This window comes from Pinus tabuliformis, chromosome 7 (genome assembly GCF_031772625.1).
Source record: "Pinus tabuliformis cultivar Carrire ecotype Pingquan chromosome 7, CPIR1, whole genome shotgun sequence".
Classification (NCBI taxonomy): Eukaryota; Viridiplantae; Streptophyta; class Pinopsida; order Pinales; family Pinaceae; genus Pinus; species Pinus tabuliformis.
The window spans coordinates 1079164525-1079188540 of record NC_142293.1 but is presented as its reverse complement, the minus strand read 5'-3'; the positions used below and the strand labels follow the sequence as shown (position 1 = coordinate 1079188540).

General features: G+C 41.1%; 1 protein-coding gene across 1 annotated transcript in view; it reads left to right on the top strand.

Moving 5' to 3' along the window:
• Positions 1-2203: 2203 nt before the first annotated feature.
• The window catches only part of LOC149251329 (uncharacterized), a 74417-nt gene continuing 52604 nt past the window's right edge, over positions 2204-24016 (top strand). Inside the window, exon 1 of the mRNA XM_089459355.1 lies at positions 2204-2601. Within this exon, the coding sequence (XP_089315481.1) occupies positions 2495-2601 (107 nt within the window). The 5' untranslated portion in view covers positions 2204-2494. The remainder of the gene's footprint in view (positions 2602-24016) is intronic.

Genomic DNA, 24016 nt, shown 5'->3' with positions numbered 1-24016 from the left:
TAAGTTTGACTCCTTTAACTCTTAACTAGAGTTATCCTATTAACTCTTTTAGAGTCTTCTTCATCATGATCACATGGATAGCCCCTTTTCCATGAATAATGGGTTGACGTGGCATCCACTCAAATCATTGTGGTTAAAAGAAATTCAACTTCTTGGTGGCATAAATTTTGCATATGGATTCCGATTGAGGTGATTCTTGCACCATTGGAATGGTATCCATTTATAGAATAGTGCTAGGGGTTGCGGGTTTAAGTAGAAAAGCTTTACCCCCCCAAAAAATGCCATTTGATGCCACAAACGCTTCCAAAATATTTCATACCCCAATTTGCCAAACTGGGACCCATTGTTAAAAACGGTCACGTGAGTTTATTTCTCCACTTTTTGCACTTTGAAAGCTTCAAGATGGATGAAAACAATATAATGATCCAATTCAGATCAAATTTACAAATCGTACTAGTCATTAACATAATATTGTACACTAATTTATTTTATATGATGTATTATACACTACTTTATTCTATGTGATGTATTACATTGCGTGCCTTCTTTATATCACTATCTTTTCATGGAAGTAGAGTTTACAAACCCTTAGTCCATAACATATACTACTTTATTCTATGTGATGTACTACACACCATTACTTCCGTCGCATACCTTTTTGTTGGGGCTTCATACTACATTAAAGTTCCTTTTCTAATTTTTGTGCATGTATTTACATTTGTGAGATTAAGATGGTTGGTAATGCACTACTTACACCAAAAGCTTTGCTAATTTGAATACTATCTTTGGGGTACAAGTCCTTGGGTTGATGTGATAGTGTCCTTTTTTACTCTAGTACTAGTACCATTAGTGTTTCATTATCATGCCTCATAGAGCTCTTTGGTTTGTGTTTATAATTTATGTGATATTAGAAGCTATCTTATTATTGCGGCATATCTATATGTTGAGATTTTATTCCACATTAATACACCAATACTCACGCCAAAGCTTGTCAATCCAAACACTAGCTTTAAGGTGCAAGTCACTAGTTTGATGTGACACTCCCTTACTCTATTACTAATATCTTGATAGTTTCAATACTTTGTCTTATAGCTACCCCCTTGTCCACAGGCTTACGACTCTTATTTATGAAACATATTACTAGCTATTACCATAGTACCAAAATCCCTATGTTAGAATATCATTCCCCATCAATACTCCAATCTACTTCTACCATACTCTCATACCATAACATTAATATTCCTCTTCTAAGTTTTGTTTTGTGAATAATCCCAGTTAAACAACAACTGTGAAATGAATATGGTTTATAATATATTGATTGCATTAAAATCTTTCCCAGTGTAGTTGTTGGTGCAAGTCCTTTCCTAACTCTATTAACAGTCTATACAACTTTAACGTCATGCCTTGTAGGTCATATGTTATAGGCTTATTTTGTTATAATAGCATATGTTTACATTAATATTTGATTTTATATTAATATATTTTTCTTATTTGTCTCTACAATATTTATTACACATACAAATATTATTTTTAAGTGCATATAGCTGAGAGAGATCAGATCTCTTTTCACTCTAAAGGAGGTTTGTATTTCAAGAGGGAACAAATCTCTTTTCACTTTAAAAAATGTTTTCATCTCAAGAGATTTCATTTTGTGTGGTTGCATGGTAGATACATAATCAAAATTGCATTAAGATAGATCTATGCTAGTTTAATTATTAATTTTATGTAATTTGAACGAGCCAAAATGTTAAACATAACATTACATTACAATATCTCTATCATATTACACTAAAAAATGTCTAATAACTCAACAAAATTAATTTATAAAACATATTAGTAAAACTTTTGTAAATTAGACCCATGCTGTTTCAACAATTTTAGTGAACTTTTGTAAGTTAAGTGCATGCTGTTTCACCTAAACATATACTTTTGTAAGTTAGTTAAATGCATGCTGTTTCACCTAAACATATACTTTTGTAGGTTAGTGCTCTGGTTAAATACAAGTAAAAAGTCTTCGCCTCACTTAAGAATACTTCGATGTATTACTGTCAATTTAAACAATTTAAATGCATGGTGAAACTTAGAATCCTTAATAACTTTGCCAATTTAGAAGCTAGCTTCTGCAATGCTCTGCTTTTTCTACTTCGTCCACCCATGTAAATGAAAAGAAAAAAAAAACAAAACTACTGTATAAAGGAAGATTAAAAAAGCAGCGGTGGCGAGCTAAACCGCTTGATATTTGCTATTGAGGTGGTCAAAACACAGATAAAACGGAAATCGGTGGACACAAGAAAGAACGTTTCTTTGGTCTAACTCTGAACCGTTTGACTGTTCGCATTTCCAAATTCACGATTTGGAAATTCGGTTTTCAATGCCATGATTTTGAGGCCGAAATCAAGTGGATTCCGACAATGGAAGCCTAGGGTTTGAAGTTTAACGGCTCACATAGTCTATTTTATTTTTGTAGGCAGTGGGAGATTTGAAAGCATTAGCGATGGCAGATCGGGACCTGCCAGGTTCGATGGTTCTCGTGCTGGTACTCCTCCTCAGCTCGGTGGTGGCTTCCTACGCAAGCGCTGGCGATGCCGATCCTCTTTACAGGTACATAAAAACGTTTTTCTGGTTTTTTCCTTCGTCTACCTTGCATCTGTAACAGCGGAATGATTGTATATATATAACTATCTGCATATCTAAAGTTCCTTTTGTATTTTTTTTTAAGTAAGCTGCAAGGTTCTATTTCATAAAGGTTACAGAAGTCACCGAGAGAGAAGTGTTCAGAGTCTTCAGAGCTAGAAATATAATTACAAAGTAAGGGCCCGGATCCTGGAGCTATCCAAGGTCGCTCATGGCGGGCAAAACATTACAAAGAGCACTCCTTTAGCAGGGCTGCCCATGGATGCTTGATTTGATGTAGAAACTAAGAGGGAACAAATGGCGATAAAACCTTAAAAGAGGACTAATCTCCCTGGTTTTAACCCCCTTTGCCCCATTTTTTCTAGACGTCTATAAACCCTGCTGATTGATTCCCCTCTGGAGTGTGACCCATAGGGACCAATTGGAGAGACGAAACCTGCTTGTGAGTTGCTTCCGAGCTGAATGGAGGAGCCGGATCCCCATCAGATTCCGAGGTATCAGTTTGATGTGGTCAGTTCATTTCTCTTGGCGCGTTTTCAATTGCTTCTAATCGCTGATTGCAGGTTCCACTAAAGTCTTGTCCGCTTCCCAACCCTCCGAGGTGGGAATAAGCACTTAAACTGGCTCTAATGAACATAAAGTAACGCCTTTCACCGGTGAAGCAGCGTGCTGCGTTTCTGGAATCTTGTTATCTGCGAATTCTGTAGCCGTCTCGGCATGTCATCCGTGGGTTTTGGAGATATGTGGCTTTTTTTCTCAGCCCCAGAGATGCCCCGTTTGCTGACAAACCCTGCATCTGAAAGGCATATTCTCATAATCTAGGATCTGCGTCCAGTGAAAGTTTTTCATCTCCAGAATGATTTTATCTGGTAAACTGCTGCTGATATTGATCTCCACATACAGATTTGGGTATAGATGAAAAAGCTCACAGCAAACCTATCCTCGTGTCTTTTAATAAATCTTCCAAGAGCATTTGTAATCTGTTCCAACGTTGGAAATTGCCATAAATGAATAAGCAGGTTTAGTGGCACTGTATGCATCAGACAATTCTGAATCAGACAAGGAAATTTCAAGAATAGAAAGAAGGAAATCAGATAGCCATCGTCTCCTCCTTGCCATCTCAAGGAGAATGGCGAAAGGTTGAAAAAAAGAAATGGAGAAAAGTTTAACATTTCCTCTTCATCTGTTTAGTTGATTATTTTGTATGAACTTATGATCGTCAATCCTTGAGTAGATGATGGAATGCTCCCAAACATCTTCAACATGTAATTTTGTTTTCATTAATAAAATTACGATTTTTCCTTGGGAAAAAAGGTTTAGTGGCATTGTGGTGACAGTCACAGAGATAGAGTTGAAATCCTAAAACCAAGGTGTAACAAAAAGACCCATTGTTCCCTAGAACTAGGGTCACCCTGCAAGATGTTTGGTAACATTTAATGCCTTGAAAGAAGATGATAATGAAGCAGCTTGAGCAAAAAATTACCTCATATTTTGTCATTCAAGTGGAGTGAATCAATGGATAAAGCTTTGATGTAGTTGGCGAGAAAGCATTATAACGACCAAACATAGCTTGAGAATTGTAGCCTGAGAGTAGGCTAAAAACCTTTGACTTTGTCACTTTCAGCAATGGAATATTGTCCGATTTTTCCACAATGCAAGTGTTTGTTGAAGCCCCTGATGCTGATGATTTGTTTTGGACTACATTTTTAAAGGAAAGAGGCCTTGACGAATAAAGTGCATCTTTTACCACTGCCCCTCCATGAAAGTGCAAAACCAAAGAAAGAGATGATTCCTTATATTTGCCATAATAAGCTAATAGGTAGTGGTCAACGAGTTCTTACTAGCCTGGAGTAGTGGTTGTTGGTCCACTGGGATCCCTTCCTTGCTATTCAACTTTAGCTTCAACTTGAAAATGGTATTAGTAGAGTTTATTTGCATGGTAATGGTCTTCCTTTCTAGAGGCCTTACCATATTTTGATAATCCTTTGGACTACTAAAGCCTCGTGGAGATGTTATTCCAAATAGATTGCAAATATGTATTGTCCCCAGCTCAAACCAAGAAAACTAATAGCAAATTTGTTGTCCTTTCCTTGGCTCACCCAAGAAGAAAAGGATGCAGATCCATTGGGTTTGGGTGCATGCATGGGGATTAATGTTCATGGAAAAGACTAAGCATGATTGGGAGTTATTTGAAGCAATGCATGAGTGAACTAAAGGCCACTAGGACACATGCACTAATTTAGGAATGAGTTAGCACTTTTCTTGGAGTTAACTACAACATGTGCATGCATGGGGAGATAAGGAGTGTGTGGTCTAGTTAACCAGGCACATGCTTTTTTTCTCTCCCACTCCACAACACTTTGACATACGAGTATCTCCGCTAGATTAAACACATGCTTCTTCTTCTCTCCACTTCTACTTCACTTGAACTCAAGTGTACTTCCTTTAGCCATGTGCATGGCCATTTTATCCTAGCTCACCACTAGTTAATCGAAATGCATGTGCATGGCCATTTTATCCTAGCTCACCACTAGTTAATCAAAATGTATGGAAGTTGAAAGCAGAGTCTTGCATGGGTAATTCAAGACTAAACACATGCTTCTTCTCTCCACTGCTACTTCACTTGAACTCAAGCACTCAAGCGTAGTTCCTTTAGCCATGTGCATGGCCATTTTATCCTAGCTCACCATTAGTTAATCGAAATGCATGTGCATGGCCATTTTATCCTAGCTCACCACTAGTTAATCGAAATGTATGGAAGTTGAAAGCAGAATCTTGCATGGGTGATTCAACTTCCATAATTTATAAAAGGAGAAGGTCGCTTTGATAGCTGGGTGAGATATACATGCTTTTAGGAATCAGTTAGCACTTCTCTTGGAGTTAACTACAACATGTGCATGCATGGGGAGATAACTCAGTGTGTGGTCTAATTAACTAGGCACATGCTTTTTTTCTCTCGCACTCTACAACACTTTGACATACGAGTATGTCTACTAGACTAAACACATGCTTCTTCTCTCCACTTCTACTTCACTTGAACTCAAGCGTACTTCCTTTAGCCATGTGCATGGCCATTTTATCCTAGCTCACCACTAGTTAATCGAAATTCATGGAAGTTGAAAGGAAAGTCTTGCATGGGTAATTGAACTTCCATAATTTATAAAAGGAGAAGGTCTCTTTAATAGCTGGGTGAGATAGGCATTGTGAGTTTCTATTCTATGCTGCTATAGTTTTGGGCTTAAGGTTTGACAACTTTTAATATCCCTAGTTTCAAAGAGACATATGGGACCCCCATAGTCAAAAGGGTGTGTTTAAGTGGAAGAGCTACGATTTGTGAGACCCTAGCACATCATCTTTTCTGGGCTGCAATCATTCATCAGACTTAAAGGTCGGTCTAGAGATAAATTTCGAGGACAATTTCATATTTATGTTCATTTCAGCAAGTGATTTTCATAGTTGTAATTCATGATTTTTTATATGCAAATAAAATTTCAGATTCTGTTGTGCCCTCGCTTTAAAAATATTGTTGTTTTTCTAGTATCTCTATTTGGGGATATTATAGTGGTATTAGAGCTGCAAGACTTGGCAACTTGTTTGGGTTAACTGCATGCGTGGTGAGGGTGGTCATAACCTGGAAAAACGAGAGGAAATAATGGTTGGAAATGATCAATGGTTGTCATCAAGTGAGGAGGCAAAACAAGTGTTCGCAGAAATGTTAAAACAACTGCAAATGAATAACCTTTATTTTAGTCTCAAAGCACAACAAATGGAAGAAATATGATGCATATAGAGGGAGTGGAAAGTGGCAAGGTTAAAGAGCACATTGAACGTTCTTCTAGCAAACCTTCAGGTTCAACACAATCTATACTTTTCATGCCTACTTTTATACAAGAGGACGAGCCTACACAAGGGGAACCTATGGAGGAAAATTAGGATGCTAAAATATTAGCTAAGTATTAAGCTTTGGGGGCAGATTTTCAATCAATCATATCCTTTAGGGACTATTTGGACGTCACAAAGCGCACAAAGCCAAAGCAAAAGCAATGGAACCAAGGGAAGTAGAACTATGGGCTGCAGAAGAGGTTGGGCCATCTATCCTTACCCAATTTTGATGGATCATCCAAGTGTACAACTAGGATTTGGATTCAGAAATCATATACTTTTCTTGTCCTAAATCAGATGAAGGAGATTGAGGCCATCAAGTTTGCTACCCTTCACCTTGAGGGAGTTGCACATGAATGGTGGTATCACAGGTTAGTGACATAAGGACATGGTGCAATAGTACCTTATGATCAGTTCTGCACTACATTGATAGGGCGGTTTGACCACAAGGATTTAGAGGTACACTCTAGAGAGTTGGCTCAATTGTGATAGGTTGGGACACTTGTGTTGTCTTTCTACGACCTTGGTGTCGGATAGAATCTTAAATCTCTGATGCCACCAAACTAAGAATCACAATGAAACTACTTTGCACAACGGAACATAAACAACAGTAAATCACACATGCACAAAATTTAGACAACTTTTTACGATTTTCAACCCAACTTCGTTATATTAATCAAACCAAATCATACAATAGTCTAGGGCTCCCATACTAGGGATAATGGCTCTCATACATCCACTAGTACAAGAATACGAAACTGGGGTTTGGTGTCAATCCGTCGACAACCAATCTATCTTCAACAAGATACTCTGACCAAGTGGTTGTAGCGTGCTCTCTCAGCTCCTCTCGGTCGTACCCTGTACCTGCTTGGTCCTTCGACTCCTGATCCGCAACACTGCCTCTATCAACGATCCAAGTCCAAATGATAATTGAACCTCGACTATCCAATCTGCTCTCTAGTTGTGCCTTAGTCCATCAAGGGCACAACACATCGAGGCTCCTATTGAGTTGTTCACAACTCCCAACTGCCCACTAGTACTCCTCGACTACTCAGGGACGGACAACTCTCAATTGCCCACTGCTACTCCTCGACTACTCAGGGACTTCAACCCACTATGGTCTTTTTGCGTTGCTCTAATGAAGACCAACATAGGGCATGGAGGGCTGCCACCTATCACTGCAAGATGTCCATCTCCCATAATGAACACGGGCTAGGAGGATTGTCCATCATCTGCTGTAGAAGTCCTTCTCCACACACAAGTCTAGGGCTTCTCAACTGCTCCTGTGGCTGATCAAACCTTAAGCTCAACTTCCGTCACTCTAGTGACCACCTAGGTCCATGAAGATGGTGCACACCGGGCTCCAACTTGGGCACTATCACGCTATACTCCAACAGACCATCAATGCCCAATCTAATGTCCACACTTGGTCCACTCTCACGCTGCCCTCCAACAGACCACGAGTGACCAATCCTTGTTGTAGCATCTGCCTTTGGCGAGGGCATCCTCACATCTAGGAAACTCTCCACTTGGCTGCCAACAAACTTCTCAACGTCCTTTCCTAGGACACCCGTCCACCTAACATCCAACCATCAATCAAGAGTCCATCTGCAACTCATTGCTGCGGTCCTTTTGACTTGGGATCTGTGCAATCTGGAGCACTGATTAGGGCACACCAACAACTCTAAACCAATGCTCAAATTTCTGTACCTCCTTCATCCACTAAGCCAATTCCTTTACAACATCTTCAAGCCTCCTCCATGCATTGTTTTAGGGCTAGGGCAACTCCACAAGACCCACTACAATCCACGGTCAGCAACAACAAGGGAAACGGTCCTCAACCACAAGGTTGTACCCTCTGTCTTGACTACGACTGAGATGGGAGACCTGAACTAAGCCTTTCAACCCTCCCTTATGTGCCTCCAACTTGTTGCTGTAGAAGCCCTCCTTGTGGCCCAATAATAGAGTACCAATACACTTAAACGAGCACGAAAAAACCTCCAAAATTACCTTTGATCTGCGGCTGGACCTTCAAGGAAATTCACACTTCAAGATTGCCCTGAACCATCATTCTTGCCTCCTGCAATGTTGGTAAGAGTTGCGGCTCTTCTTCTCTGAAATCCACACCCAAAACAAAGCTTCAAACTCGTGCTTCTCTCCTTGACTTGTCACAAATCCGCTACCTCAAATCTGAACTCTAAATCATAGAGTTATTTCATGATATGAATGCCCTTAGGATGTAAATTATGTCTCACACTTGACCTATATTTATATGCATCAAGTGGCTCCAACGAATTTGTCTTTGGGCACCACTTTGACCTCAAGCCGACTTGCCTAACTAGACAAATTAACCCATCATATCTTCAAAAAACCATATCTCAACTTCCACAACTCGGATTTCAACGATTTTCATTGCGTCTGGTTCATCTTGGTGTCCTTTATCATCTCCATCCATCACACGTAGAAATCTCTCTAGAGTTTTGGCCCAAACATCGATGGATGCAAAACCCCAAGCTTGGGTTTCAAGCCCACCAAGCCCCTTGTGGATCTCCTTCCTCCAAACCCTTGATCCTCAAGGCTTGGAGTACCTCCCAAGCTACAAAAAATCAGCACTCCCTCTTAGCGAGGGAGGTACTTCCAATACAAGGAAGTCTCCATCAATATCATCCTCAAAGACACTAGCCCATCTGACATCCATAACTGTAGCATACTCTGTAGATTGAACTCTACAATCTTGGTAGTGTCTCTGCCTCATCATACCTGAACTTGAAGATCCCAAACCTCCATAGGGTTGCTCCCTCTGAAGCTAGACTCCCTTTGAGCCTACATGATCTCCATTGGCTCAGTCCCACAAGCACTCATCCTGTTGGATCAAATACCGCTCGTGCAAATCCCTCCAATCTCACATATGCAACATCACCATCCTATGAAGACTCTAGCGTGCCAATATCAAGTCCATCACATGAAGCCATCTTGATCATATTGAGCTCGTCCATGCCAAAGCAATCCTCGAGCTGTCCTAACCATCCATGACAAATCAATGGAAGTCCATGATCAACAATCTGCCCTACAACAAATTGTTGTTCACCAGGCTCTCCACCAATCCACCAAAACTCCAAACCAATCTCGCTGCCAAGCAGTCAAGACCACATCTCCAAGTCTTCAGTTGAACCCTCTGCCCCATGATCTAGACACTCACAACTGCCTCTGAGTTGCTTTGCTGTGCACATTCTGATTCACTATCCCTCAAAGTAGCTCAGACATGCTCTGAAACAATGTTGTCTTTCCACGACCTTGGTGTCTGGGATAAAATCTTAAATCTCTGATGCTACCAAACCAAGAATCACAACGAAACTACTTTACACAGCGAAATATAAACAATAGTAATCACACATGTACAAAATATAGACAACTTTTTACAATTTTCAACTCAACTTTGTTATATTAATCAAATTGAATAATACAACAGTCTAGGGCTCATGTATTAGGGATAATGGCCCTCATACATCCACTAGTACAAGAATACAAAACAGTTAAAATTGGCAACTAGGGCCAAACTCAATGTGGGTCATCTTATTTATGGTAGTTGATATTTTTCTTGGATTCCTCTCGTCGAGAGGTGTAGGATTGATCTAAAGATCATCCGATTCCGACATGTATTCATGGAGATATGAATTTATTTGTGTTATGTGACAATTCGTGTCGTCCAACAACCAAATTATCCACACTCAACCTCAACGTTGCACTATAAATAGAGGTGGCTTGCAAGTCATTTTAGTCACATCTCTTGTGATCTCTTCCTCTCCACTTGTTTGGGTTTTGGTGGAAGGAGAAGTCCCTAAGAGAAGACGCGGCCCTAGAGGAGATGCCTTAGCCCTAGACACTATCTAAAGAGACCTATACGCTGTCCTAATTACAATCATGAGACATCTAGATGCAGGCCCTATGGACACAATCTTGGAGGATGATTATCACATTGAAGAGAAGCACCTACGGTGCCCTAAAGGAGGCTCTCCTACGCAGTCCTAGGAAAGGCTTTAACAACAAAGCAGGCTTTAACAACAAAGCTTTAGCCCTAATACATTGTCCTAGGCCACAATCATTAAGGGGTTGTATGCAGCAAGAGGAGGCCCTTAAAAGCCCTCATCTGTAGTCCAACAAGGAGTAATCTAGCTGCAAAGAATGGAGGGTCAAGTTATGCCCTTACCGCAGAGAAAAGAGGCCTAATCTGACATCTGATTTGGACAGGGACAGCGTCAAACTTCAGGCAGATAAGGAAGGTCTAAAATTCAATACGAGTGGCTTCTATGACGTGGAGAAGAGTGCTGAAGGGTATGCGTTGAACTATGTCCAGTAAGGCGTGCTTGGACAACATATTTTAGGGTTGTGTTGACAATAAATGCAAGGGCATTATTATTGTATGTTGCAGACTTTAGAAGCTGTGTACAGTCACTTGGATGTGAGATCCTGAACTTGATGAAGGCTATGAACATTGAATTTTGTGGAAGAAATCACTATGTTGAAGACCTTGGTACAATAACCTTTGGAGCAGCAAAGGGGACTGCTAGAAGGCAGATTAATATAGGCCTATGTTCAGTGACCTTGGTGGAGCTTCGTCATTGATAGAAGGTAGATTGATGAGCTGATCGTGTAAGAGAATATGAAGGTGTAGACTTCCTTGTGAGAAACAGAGGTTTATGATGCTACCTGAAGATTGTGTGTTAGGCCGCATGCCATAACACCACAGTCAATATTTAGTATGGGTTTTTGAGGGCTTAGATCATTAGCATAATACATGGAGCTGTCACACTGCTGAAGCCATTAGAAGGCTGTATCATGCTGCTGCAATATGAGATGGACAGAGCTATTATCATGAGTTCATATTACTGCATTGAGGGTGCAACATGGTGATGGAATCACCTTGGAGTATTAGTTGAAGAATGTTTGCCTTCACCCGAGTTCAGAACTGCAGTCCTTCTGCAACCTCATTGCGTCATCTTCATGGTGAAGGTCTCTGATGTTTGATTTTGGCAAGTCAAAGTGTTGACTTCAAATGTATATGTACTATCTCTCTCTTTGCTAAACTATTGAAGATCATAAGAAGATTTGATCAAGGGTTTCCCCACATTGGGGTTTGTACTTGGCTGGCGCCACATCTTGTGTCCTCTTGTCTTGGCTTGTTTTCTACGATTTATGTCTATGTTCTATCTGCATTTTACTATCATGTTAAATGTGATTGCTAATCTAGAATTGATATTGAGCTAATATGGGAAATTGAAGTAAATTTGCTCTAAGCATAGAACATACATAAACTTGACATGGTATCGAAACTGAGGTGAAGACAAAGCCCAAGCAAGAGTGAAAGAGCAATCACTGAAGACAGTTGGACAGGACAAAAGGCTCAATAGGTTCCTCATCCCACTTCCCGAGAGCAAGAAGTGTTGGATTACGTGAAGGGTAAAATCACTGAGCTTCCATCAAATGCATCGGCTACTCCTAAGATGAAAATTCACCAAGGGTGAAGTCAAAGCGAAGAAGATTATTAGAGTGCCGCAGTGGAAGCATCTGGTGGCCTACCTAAAGGTCACTTCTATGGAAAGCCCGGATCTAAGGGTGGAAGGAAAGGCAGATGCCTTGCTTGCAATAAGTTTGGCTATTATGCAAGGGAGTGTCCGAATAGAAGGGACACATCACTTGATGATGATAACAATCATTCCAGGGGGATATTCAATGATTGAAGGAATGACAGGTACAATGGCAAAGGAAAAAGGGATGCAGGTCATCAAGGAAATGGCCGACTCTTCAAGAAAACCAGGAACTCCAGGTATGAAGAATCAAATGTTGTTTTTGATAAGCAAAATGAGTATTATCTTATATTGACCCTCTCCACTACTTCTTTTCTAGACTGGCTTATTAATAGTAGTGCTTCAAGGCACTTCATCGAATACAAGGAAGTGCTCTCTAATTTGATAGAGAAGGAGACAATCGTGAAGATTATTCTTGGAGACGATGCCACCTATCTCGGAAAGGGTGTAGGAAATGTTACCCTTCAATTGAATAAGGGTAACACGATTCATTTACAAGAAGTTTTGATCTCAAAAGGAACTTGGTGTCCATTTTGGCAATGGAAGACAAAAGTTACAAGGTGGCATTCATTGATGGAAAGGTACGTGTTTGGAAAAGAAATTTTAAAGATGCTTTTACTCTAGGGTTCAGGGTTGGCAATTTGTATCAAGTTGCAGGAAGTCCATTGGGGACCATGTCGTGTGAAACATCTCTTCTATGGCACTTGAAGTTTGCCCATCTTCATTGTGGGGCCCTACCTGATGTGAGACAGATGGTGACAGGGATGCCTGAATTCAAAGAAGAACATGAAGGTACATGTCCGAGATGTATTGAAGGAAAACTTACAAGGGGAGCATTCCCCTCATGCAATAGCAAGACCTCAGATCTGGAACAACCCAAGGGATTTGAGATTCATGATCGGGAATCTCATGTATGCAGGTTGGAGAAAGCTCTCTATGATTTAAAGCAAGCACCCCGAGCTTGGTGTGAGAGGATTGACAACTATCTGATGAAGCTGAGATTCACTAGGAGTGAAGCTGATCCAAACCATTGCTTTAAGGTTGTGGATGATAGACCTCCCATACTAGTACCTTATGTGGACGATCTCTTTCTGGTAGGTGCAAACCCTCTCATTTGCAAAAGTAAGAGGGAGTTGGATTTCGGATTTGGAATGGTGAACTGCAAGCTCGTGACTACCTCGATGGAGCTTAACTTTAAGAAGTTATGCGGTAGTGCTACCGGACCTGATTTGGGAAATGCCTCTAAGTTTCGTCAACTCATAGTAGCATTGATGTTCTTGGTGAACTTCTGTTTGGATAGATGTTTTGTAGTTAGCATGTTGAGGCAACATATGGCTGAGCCTCATTCGGTTGGTGCCAAGAATCCTCTGAGATATCTTCGAGGTCCAATCACTCATGGACTGAGATACACTGCTGGAGCTGTGAGGATGCATTATTATTCCGATGATGATTGGACAAGATGTGTGGAGGATCGCAAAAGCACTTTTGGGTGCTGGTTCTCTTTGGGTTCTGCTTCGATATCCTGGATGAGTAGGAAGCAAAAGTCGGTTGCTTTAAGCATCGCTGAGGTCGAATACATAATTGCTAGTATGGTCTCGTGTGAATTTGTCTAGTCGAGGAAGCTCTTCAGTGAGCTGTTTGGACACGTGCTGGATTCCACCATGATCTTCTGTGACAACCAAAGTGGGATTTGATTGTTGAGGAATCCCGTGTTCTATGATCTCTCCAAGCATATAGACATCAGGTACCATTTTATCTGGGATATGGTACAACGGGGAGTAAGAAGGCTCCAACACATTAGGACTGATGTGCAGGTCACCGACATTCAGATGAAGCCCCTGGGAAAAGTAAATTATTGACTTTCCGAGAACGATTAGGAGTCGAGGAGAGGCCCTCTACTGAGGGTCTTGTATGATATGGACATTGAGCTCTGGGAGCTCTGGGGGGCTTGGGGGTACTTCTTGGAGCGATGAGCAACCATAGGGTGAGTGGTTCAACCTTCCCCTAGTGGTTTGCTATGTAGGCATGATGAGTGGTTCATCCTTCTCCTGCTGAGACACAGTCATAGGGTGAGTGGTTTAGCCTTCCCCTAGTGATTTTTTGTGTACAAGGTGAATGGTTTAGCCTTCCCCTGGGATACCCCATGGCGACATGTAGGCAAGATGTGTGGTTCATCCTTCTCCTGCTGAGACATCCTACCCATGCGGTTTGGGACTCATGGGAAGTACCTCTCATCTGGTCAATGAGCAGGGAAATGAGTATAGTGGCCATAGTACTACTGATGGACGCATCATGTAGTACCGTACTCCTTATGCTAGGATGATATTGATTTGGGATCAATTGGAATTGAATTCGGATTAGTAAGAGTGGTATGATACACTCTCTTTATTTGGAACTAATTTCAGATCAGTAAGAGTGGTATGATACACTCTCTTTATTTGGAACTGATTTCATATCAGTAAGAGTGGTATGACACACTCTCTTGGAATTGACTTCGGGTCAGTAAGAGTGGCATGAGACACTCTCTTCATATGGGACTGACTTCGGGTCAGTAGAGAATGGTATGATACATTCTCGATCACTTCTTCTTCTTCATAGTTCATCAGAGCGGAGCAGTGCAGGGCATTGATGGCAGAGATAGTACGGACTGGTAAATGGATTAGCAGATGGAGTTCTCCCTAGTTGAGAGGGAGTGATAAAATTGACAACTAGGGCCAAACTCCATGTGGGTCATCTTATTTATGGCAGTTGATATTTTGCTTGGATTCCTATCGTCGAGAGGTGTAGGATTGATCTAAAGATCATTCGATTCCGACATGTATTCATGGAGATATGAATTTATTTGTGTTATGTGACAATTCGTCAAGGTCGGCCAACAACCAAATTACCCACACTTAACCTCAACATTGCACTATAAATTGAGGTGGCTTGCAAGTCATTTTAGTCACATCTCTTGTGATCTCTTCCTCTCCACTTGTTTAGGTTTTGGTGGAAGGAGAAGTCCCTAAGAGAATACGCTGCCCTAGAGGAGATGCCCTAGCCCTAGATGCTGTCTAAAGAGACCTATACGTTGCCCTAATTACAATCATGAGACATCTAGACACAGACCCTATGGACATAGTTTTGGAGGATGATTATCACATTGAACAGAAGCACCTACGTTGCCTTAATGGAGGCTCTCCTACGCAGTCCTAGGAAAGGCTTCAACAATAAAGCTTTAGCCCTAATACATTGTCCTAGGCTGCAGTGATTAAGGCTTTTTATGCAACAAGAGGAGGCCCTTAATAGCCCTCATTTGCAGTTCAACAAGGAGTAATCTGGTCGCAAAGAATGGAGGGTCAAGTTGTGCCCTTGCCGCAGAGAAAAGAGGCATAATTTGATCTTTGATTTGGATAGGGACAACGTCAAGCTTCAGGTAGATAAGGAAGGTCTAAAATTTAGTGCGAGTAGCTTGTATGACGTGGAGAAGAGTGTTGAAGGGTATGTTGAAGTCTGTCCAGCAAGGCGTGCTTGGACAACATATTTTAGGGTTGTGTTGACAATAAATGTAAGGGCATTATTATTGTATGTTGCAGACTTTAGAAGCCGTGTATAGTCACTTGGATGTGAGATCCTGAACTTGATGAAGGCTATGAACAGTGAATTCTGTGGAAGAAATCAGTGTGTTGAAGACCTTGGTACAATGACCTTTGGAGTAGCAAAGGGGAATGTTAGAAGGCAGATTAATATAGGCCTATGTTCAGTGACCTTCGTGGAGCTTCGTCATTGATAGAAGGTAGATTGATGAAGCTGATTGTGTAAGAGAATATGAAGGTGCAGACTTCATTGTGAGCAACAGAGGTTTATGATGCTACCTGAAGCCTATGCTGCAGGCCATAACACCACAGTCAATATTTCGTATGGGTTTTTGAGGGCTCAAATCATTAGCATAATACATGGAGCTGTCACACTGCTGAAGCAATTAGAAGGCTGTATGATGCTGCTACAATATGAGATGGACGAAGCTATTATCATGAGTTCATATTACTGCGTTGAGGGTGCAGCATGGTGATGGAATCACCTTGGAGTATCAGTTGAAGAATGTTTGCCTTCAGTCGAGTTCAGAATTGTAGTCCTTCTGCAACCTCATTGTGTCATCTTCATGGTGAAGATCTCTGATGTTTGATTTTGGCAAGTCAAAGTGTTGACTTCAAATGTATATGTACTATCTCTCTCTCAGCTGAACTATTGAAGGTCATAAGAATATTTGATCAAGGGTTTCCCCACATTGGGGTTTGTCCCTGGCTGGCGCCACATCTTGTGTCCTCTTGTCTTGGCTTGTTTTCTGCGATTTATGTTTACGTTCTATTTGCATTTTACTATCATGTTAAATGTGATTGCTAATCTGGAATTGATACTGATCTAATATGGAAAATTGGAGTAAATTTGCTCTAAGCATAGAACATACCTAAAATTAACAACAATCTAGGGCTCTTGTATTAGGGATAATGGCCCTCATACATCGACTTGTACAAGGATACAAAACTGGGGCTTGGTGTTAATCCATCGACAACCAATCTACCCTCAACAAGATACTCTGACCATTTGGTTGTAGTGCTCTCTCTCAGCTCCTCTCAGTCATACCCTGTACCTGCACGGTCCTTCGGTTCCCGATTTGCAGCACTGCCTCTATCAACGGTCCAAGTCCATCTGGTCACTGAACCTCGACTATCCAATCTGCTCCCTAGTTGTGCCTTAGTCCATCAAGGGCACATCACATCGAGACTCTTGTTGAGTTGTTCACAACTCTCAACTACCCATTGCTACTCCTCAACTACTCTGGGACTTCAACCCACTATCATCTTCCTACATTGCTCCAATGAAGACCATCATAGGGCACATAGGGCTGCCACCTATCATTGCAAGATGTCCATCTCCCACAATGAACATAGGCTAGGAGGACTACCTATCATCTGCTAGGAGGCACATTTTATCTTGTAAAGAAAAATTATTTGTCTTTAAAGTGTCGAAATACACTCCAAGAACAAGTCGGCCTAGAAGCTATCAAGTTAGCCTGATTGAAGAGCCACGTCTACCCCTTGAAGAGGCCTATATAAAGAGAGGAACTCGTCCTCCAAAGAAGCACTCACTCATCACTCATTCTATGCGAAGAAGAGGACGAAGAAGAGGTCGAAGAAGAAGGACGAAGAAGAGGTCGAAGAAAGACGAAGTGTTTGGGTTAGTTCTCTCTCTCACGTGCTAGAAGAAGCTAGGGTTTCTGTGCAAGGGTTATATCTAGTTTGTCCTTGGAAGGAAGAGAGGAAGGAAGGCAAGCAAATGTCACTAAGGGAATCTCTCTAGCCCTAAGTCAAAAGGAAAGGCAAGCGAAGGGAAGAAGAGGGCTCTAAGAAGAAGATGGAAGTTTTCAAGTGTGGCAACAACAGTTGCAGCAATTGCCGGGTAGACAAAATTTCAGATCTATAGTAGGAGGTCAAAGTTCTTGCGGCAGGATGCCGATTTAGTGGTTGATCTTGATCTTGGAGGGTATTGGTCTGAGTCACAAGGTCTTGGTATTCCTCAATTGAAGGATCGATAAGAAGAGAAGAGATTTAAGGGTTTTCCCCTTAAGAGGGGGGGTTTTGGCCCTAGCTTGCAACCTATATACTATGTCACTGTTCTTATTGTTTTGGTAGTTGTTTGATGTATCTTACATTATAATAATAAGGAACTAAGCTAACAAGGAAAAGGTAACACAAACAATTATCAAGTTAAAGAGAATTAACATATTCATTGCCCTATTGAATTCTCAACGTGGAATTAGATCTAAGGTTAGCAAAGGCCATCATGAAGATCTCCTCTACAGTGAAGAAGTTCATCAAGAATATTCCAAGATAGCAAGTCATCTCAAGGAAGGTATCAAGAAAGCATGGAGTCCCTTATTTTCTTCAAAGAAGGTATCAATCAAGGAAAAGGATGAAGGTCTCTTCTCGACTCTCTCTGGCACATTCCAAGATGAAAAGATTTGGGTAATTGGTAGCGGTGCATCAAGGCACATGACTGGCCATCCCAAACATTTGAAGACCTCATCAAAGGGTAAATCCACTTATTCAGTGGAACTTGGAGATAACAAGAGCTATCTCGTAAGGGGTATTGGATCGACTTCTATAAAGTTGGAGAATGGAAGAAACATCCACCTCAACAACATTCTATTTGTTCCAAGTTTGCATAAGAATTTACTTTCCATTTCAAGCTTAGAAGATAAGGGTGATAGAGTAGCTTTCATTGATGGAAAGGTTGTTGTATGGAGTAAAGACTCAAGTATAGAACAAGCTAAAGTCATTGGCATTCGAGAAGGAAGACTTTACAAATTGATATCTCCTTTAGCCCAGGCCCTAGTTCACGTTGAAAGTAGTCCATGTGAACTCTGACATAGAAGATTTGGTCATCTACATTTCAAAATCCTTCCAACTCTAAGCTCCATAGTAGATGGAATACCTGAACTGAAGGAAGATCATGAAGGAGTATGTAAGTGATGTGCATTGGGTAAGAATGCCAAGAGACCATTTGGAAGCAGTGCTTCATGGTAAAAAGAAATCTTGGATCTCATTCACTCCGATGTATGTGGCCCTATGACTCTTAAATCACTTGGAGGTCATGTTAAAATTGGAAATTAGGGCCAATTTCCACCTTAGGACAACTCAAATGATGGAGATGATTATTGCATTGGATTCATCTTTTCGAGAGGTACAATTTTGATATAAAGATCATCTCATTCTGACAAGCATAAATGGGATTTTGAATTTATTCATTCTCATGGACAAATTGTCAAGGTCAGCCTCACTCAAATGTAGGCGCATGAAGCCCAATGGATGTGTCTCCTCACCCTCAACGAAGTGTATAAATAGAAGTGACCCTTCTGTCATTTGGACATCATATCATATCATCACATCATCTTCTCTCTCCTCTCTTGATTGGTTTGTACTTGGAGGCTCTCTACTCCGCACATGTGGAAAGGACAAATCTCTGGACTGGTTTTGGAGGCCAAAAATTTCAGAGATTAGGGCATGCGTTGACTTGGAGTATTTGACTAGCCTTGACATCAATTTTATGGGCAGAATTTCGGTTTTTGCAGGTTGCATTCTTTGGCACGATTTTTGAGGTGTTTGGGTATTGTTTGACCGAGTTGATTGCTGCATTGACTTTTTAGTTTGACCGCAAAATCACAACAGAATTTGATTGGGTTGATCGAGCTGATTTTTGGTTGACTTTGACTCCCTTTGCAGACCACATTCTTTTGCTGTTGATCGAGCTGCTTGGAGGACCTTTTGGAGCAACTTTGACCACTGTTGACTTTTTGGTTAGGGCTGCTTTGACTGCTGATTTGGCAGGACTGTTTTGGGCATGTATTTATGATATTTGTACACATTCTCTTTGTTGAACTATTGAAGAATAATAAGAAGATTTGATCAAAGGGTTTCTCCACATTGGGGTTTGTCCCTGACATCCACCATATCTTGTGTCCTCTTGTCTTGGCTTGTCTTCTGCACATGTTTTTGTGTTCTATCTGCATTTACTGTCAATGTGTTTAAGTTAATGTGATTGCTGCTAGATATAATTGGAAATTGTCATTGGGCTGCTAAAGGAACATTGAAGTAAATTGTGCTAAAACATAGAACATACCATTTTATCTAAAATTAAATTGGGATCAGAGCTGAGGTGAAGACAAAGCCCAAGCAAGAGTGAAGCAAAACAATCACTAAGGGAAGCTGTTGGACAAGGACTTGGAACTAGTCCCAATGATGACTACATCTTTCTTCAAATCCGATGACAAGCTTAAGGACAAATCCGACTATCATGCATTGTAGATGACTCTAGATTTGACATTGGAAGAAAATGATGCCATGTACTATGTCAAAGGAAGAGCCTCCTTTAAATGCATCTGCTGCTGCACAAACAAAGTACAAGAAAGGTGAGGTTATAGCTAAGAATATTATTGTTGATTCTATTCATAAGCCTTTGGTTGCCTATATATCTGATTTGGAAACATGTAAGGAGATGTATGACAAGCTGGTTCAGATGTTCAAAGTAAATAATGCAAATCAAGTTCTCTTTCTCAAGAACAAGTTGAAAGACATCAAGATGGATAGAGGAGAATCCATCCAATCCAACTTTATGAGGATGATCGAGATCAAAAATGATCTCCTATCTATTGGAGAAGTCATTGTGACAGGGAGCTCACACTTAATGCACTTGGAGGCCTTATAAGAGATTGGGATGTGTTCAACACTACCATCCTCAACAATGATAGGATTCCGGGATTTGATGAATTATTGGCCAAACGCACTTGAGAAGAAATAAGGATGATGGGAAGAGACAAGCCCTCAAATGGAAACAATCCTAGCGCCTTGTCTGCTCATTCCAAGAGAAGGAACAATCCTGGTCCAAGGAATAGAGGACAAGGGTTCAGGCCGGGATTCAAAGAAGGAAGAAAAGGAAGATGCTTTAATTGTAATAGGTTTGACCACTTCGCTAGAGAGTGTCCTCACATGAAGGATACTCCAAGAGATGATGACAACAATAACAACAACTTCAAGGGCAATGGAAATCAAAGGAACAATAGGTTCAACAACAAAGGAAAGAGGAATGCTCCCGCTGCTCGAAATGGAAATGGTCGTCCTCCCAAGAAGTCGAGAAACTCCAAGTATGAAGAAGTTAATGTTGTAAAGCAAAAAGAGTTTTTATTTTTATTTTTTCCCTCTCCACTGCCTCTCCTCCGAATACATTGGACCATTGGTTGATTGATAGTGGTGCCTTAAGGCACTTCATTGGGTACAAAGAAGCTCTCTCTAACTTGGTTGAAAAGAAAACGAATATGGAGATTATACTTGGGGATAATCCCACTTGTCCCGTGAAAGGAATTGGGACTGTTACTCTTCACTCAAATCAATGTCAAACTCTTCATTTACAAGAAGTGCTATATGTACCCGATTTGAAAAAGAACTTGGTTTCTATTTATGCAATGGAAGATAAATGTTTTAAAGTGACATTTATTGATGGGAAGGTTCGTGTTTGGCAAAGGAACCCAAGAGATGCATTCACTCTTGGATTTAGGGTTGAAGGTCTCTATCAGGTTGGAGGAAGTCCATTGGGAGCAATGACTTATGATACTTCTCTTTAATTCGAATTATGGCACCAAAGATTTGTTTACCTTCATTTGAAAGCCTTACCCGAATTCAACTTAAATCATGAAGGTGTTTGTTAGGGATATGAAGCTAGAAAACATACAAGGGGACCATTCCCATCAAGTGAAACTCAAACCACCGATATTCTTCAGTTGGTCCATTATGATCTATCAGGTATGTTGCCCGTGACATCTTTGGGTGGATATTTATACTATGCTATTTTTGTGGATGACTTCTCTTGCAAACCTTGGATCTATTTCTTAAAGAAGAAGGATGAAGTATTCAAATGGTTTCGCTCTTTCAAAGCCTTGGTTGAGAATCAAACAGGGAAAAAGATCAAAATATTGAGGACGGATAATGGGACCCAATATGAGTCAAATGAATTCAAAGACTATTGTAGAGAGGCTGGCATTAAGAGGGAGATCACTATCGCATATACTCCTGAACAAAATGGTTTTGCCGAAAGGAAGAATCATACTATCATAGAAGCCACCCGTGCCATGCTACATGATCATGGTCTTCCGGAGTTCTTATGGGGAGAAGCAACCAACACGATTGTGTATGTCCAAATTTGATGCCCACATCAAGCTTTGGACTTCAAGACACCCGAAGAAGTTTTCATTGGTAAGAAACTTGATGTTTCTCATTTTAGAATTTTTGGTTGTCTCGTATATTTTCACGTTCTGAAAGAGAAGCTATGTGCCTGATCAAAGGGAAGTGGAATTAAGTCATTATGTCACTTTCGATGAAGATTTTGCTCTTAGAAAGATCCAAGATCTTCCTATTCCTAGGAAGGACAATGATGATGTTGACGCAGAAACGCAGGATGAACCTCTATCTGATGAGCCGATGCCCAATGTTGAAGGTCCGATGGATCCCATTAATCCACCTCCTAGTGAGCCCTCTACTTCAAGAAAAATACCTTTGTGGCTCAAAGATACTCTTGAAGATGCTGAGAAACATATTGCACCGAGGGGGACATTTCGTGAAAACAAGAAGTCGAATAGGTACCAAGGATACTTAGTTGCCATGAGTACCATTGTACAATCTAAGCTTTGCACATTCAAAGAAGCCGTGAAACAACAGGTTTGGAAGGATGCGATGAACAAGGGGTATGAGTCGATCATGAAGAATGATGTCTGGGATGTGGTTCCTAGACCTAAGGACAAGTCAGTGGTCACTTCGAAATGGCTCTACAAGATCAAACATGGAGCTGATGGGAGTGCTAAAAAGTTCAAGGCCAGATTTGTTGCTCGAGGCTTCTCTCAAAAGGAAGGAGTAGACTACGATGAGATATTTACACCGGTTGCCTGATATACCACCATCCGTTTGATTATAGCCCCTGCTGTTTCACAAGGATGGAACCTACACCAGATGAATATCAAAACTGCCTTCTTGCATGGTTCGCTTAAAGAGGAAGTCTATGTGGAACAACCCGAGGGGTTTGAGGTTCAAGATCATGAGACACATGTATGCAAGTTGAAGAAAGCCCTCTATGGGTTGAACCAAGCCCTTAAGGGTTGGTATGAGAGGATCGATAACTATCTTATGAAGCTAGGATTTACAAGGAGTGATGCTGACTCGAACCTATACTTCAAGGTTGAAAAGGACATACCTCTCATTCTGGTCCTTTATGTGGATGATCTCTTTCTGACAGGTGATGACCCTCTCATTCATTAATGCAAGAAGGAGTTGGCTTCCGAGTTCGAGATGAAGGACCTAGGACTGATGCATTACTTCCTAGGGTTGGAGGTCTGGCAAAAGCCAGGTGAGATTTTCCTTTCTCAAGGAAAATACATTGTGAAGCTACTTGAGAGATGTGGGATGGTGGACTGCAAGTCCGTGACTACTCCAATGGAACTCAACTTTAAGAAGCTATGTGGAAGTGATGTTGGGCCCGGATTGGCGAACCCTTCTGAGTATCGTCAACTTGTGGGGGCCCTGATGTTGTTGGTTAACACCCGTCCTGACATATGCTTCGCTGTGAACACATTGAGTCAATATATGGTTGAGCCTCATCACATTCATTGGATTGTTGCTAAGAATTTCTTGAGATATATCCGAGGCACAATCCATTATGTATTGAGATACATTGTCGAGAACGTGAGGCTACATGGATATACAAATGCTGACTAGGTTAGCAGTGTGGTGGATCGTAAGAGCACGTCTGGGCGCTGCTTCTCTTTGGGGTCTGCTACTATATCTTGGATGAGTAGGACGCAAAAATCGGTTGCACTAAGCATCGTAGTGGCCGAATACATTGCTGCAAGTATGGCCTGTTGTGACGCAGTTTGGTTGAGGAAGCTCTTTAGTGAGCTATTTAAGCATGTGATAGATACCACCGTGATCTTCTGCGACAACCAGAGTGGGATTCGCCTATCAGAGAATCCCGTGTTCTACGACTGCTCCAAGCACATTGATATCAGGTACCACTTTATCCGGGATATGGTACAACAGGGAGCAATAAGGCTCCAACACATTAGAACAGATGAGCAGGTGGCAAACATTCTTACGAAGCCTTTGGGGAAGGGAAAATTCTTAACCTTCCGAGAGAGACTTGGAGTCGTGGAATGACCCTCCTATGAAGGTCCTGTATGAGTTGAACACAGCTCTGGGAGCTCCTGGGGGCTTGAGGTATTTCATGGAGCTATGAGTGACCATAGGGTGAGTGGTTCAGCTTCCTCTAGTGGTGTGCTGGATATAGGGTGAGTGGTTCACCTTCCCCTATGATACCCCATTATGTTTGACATGTGT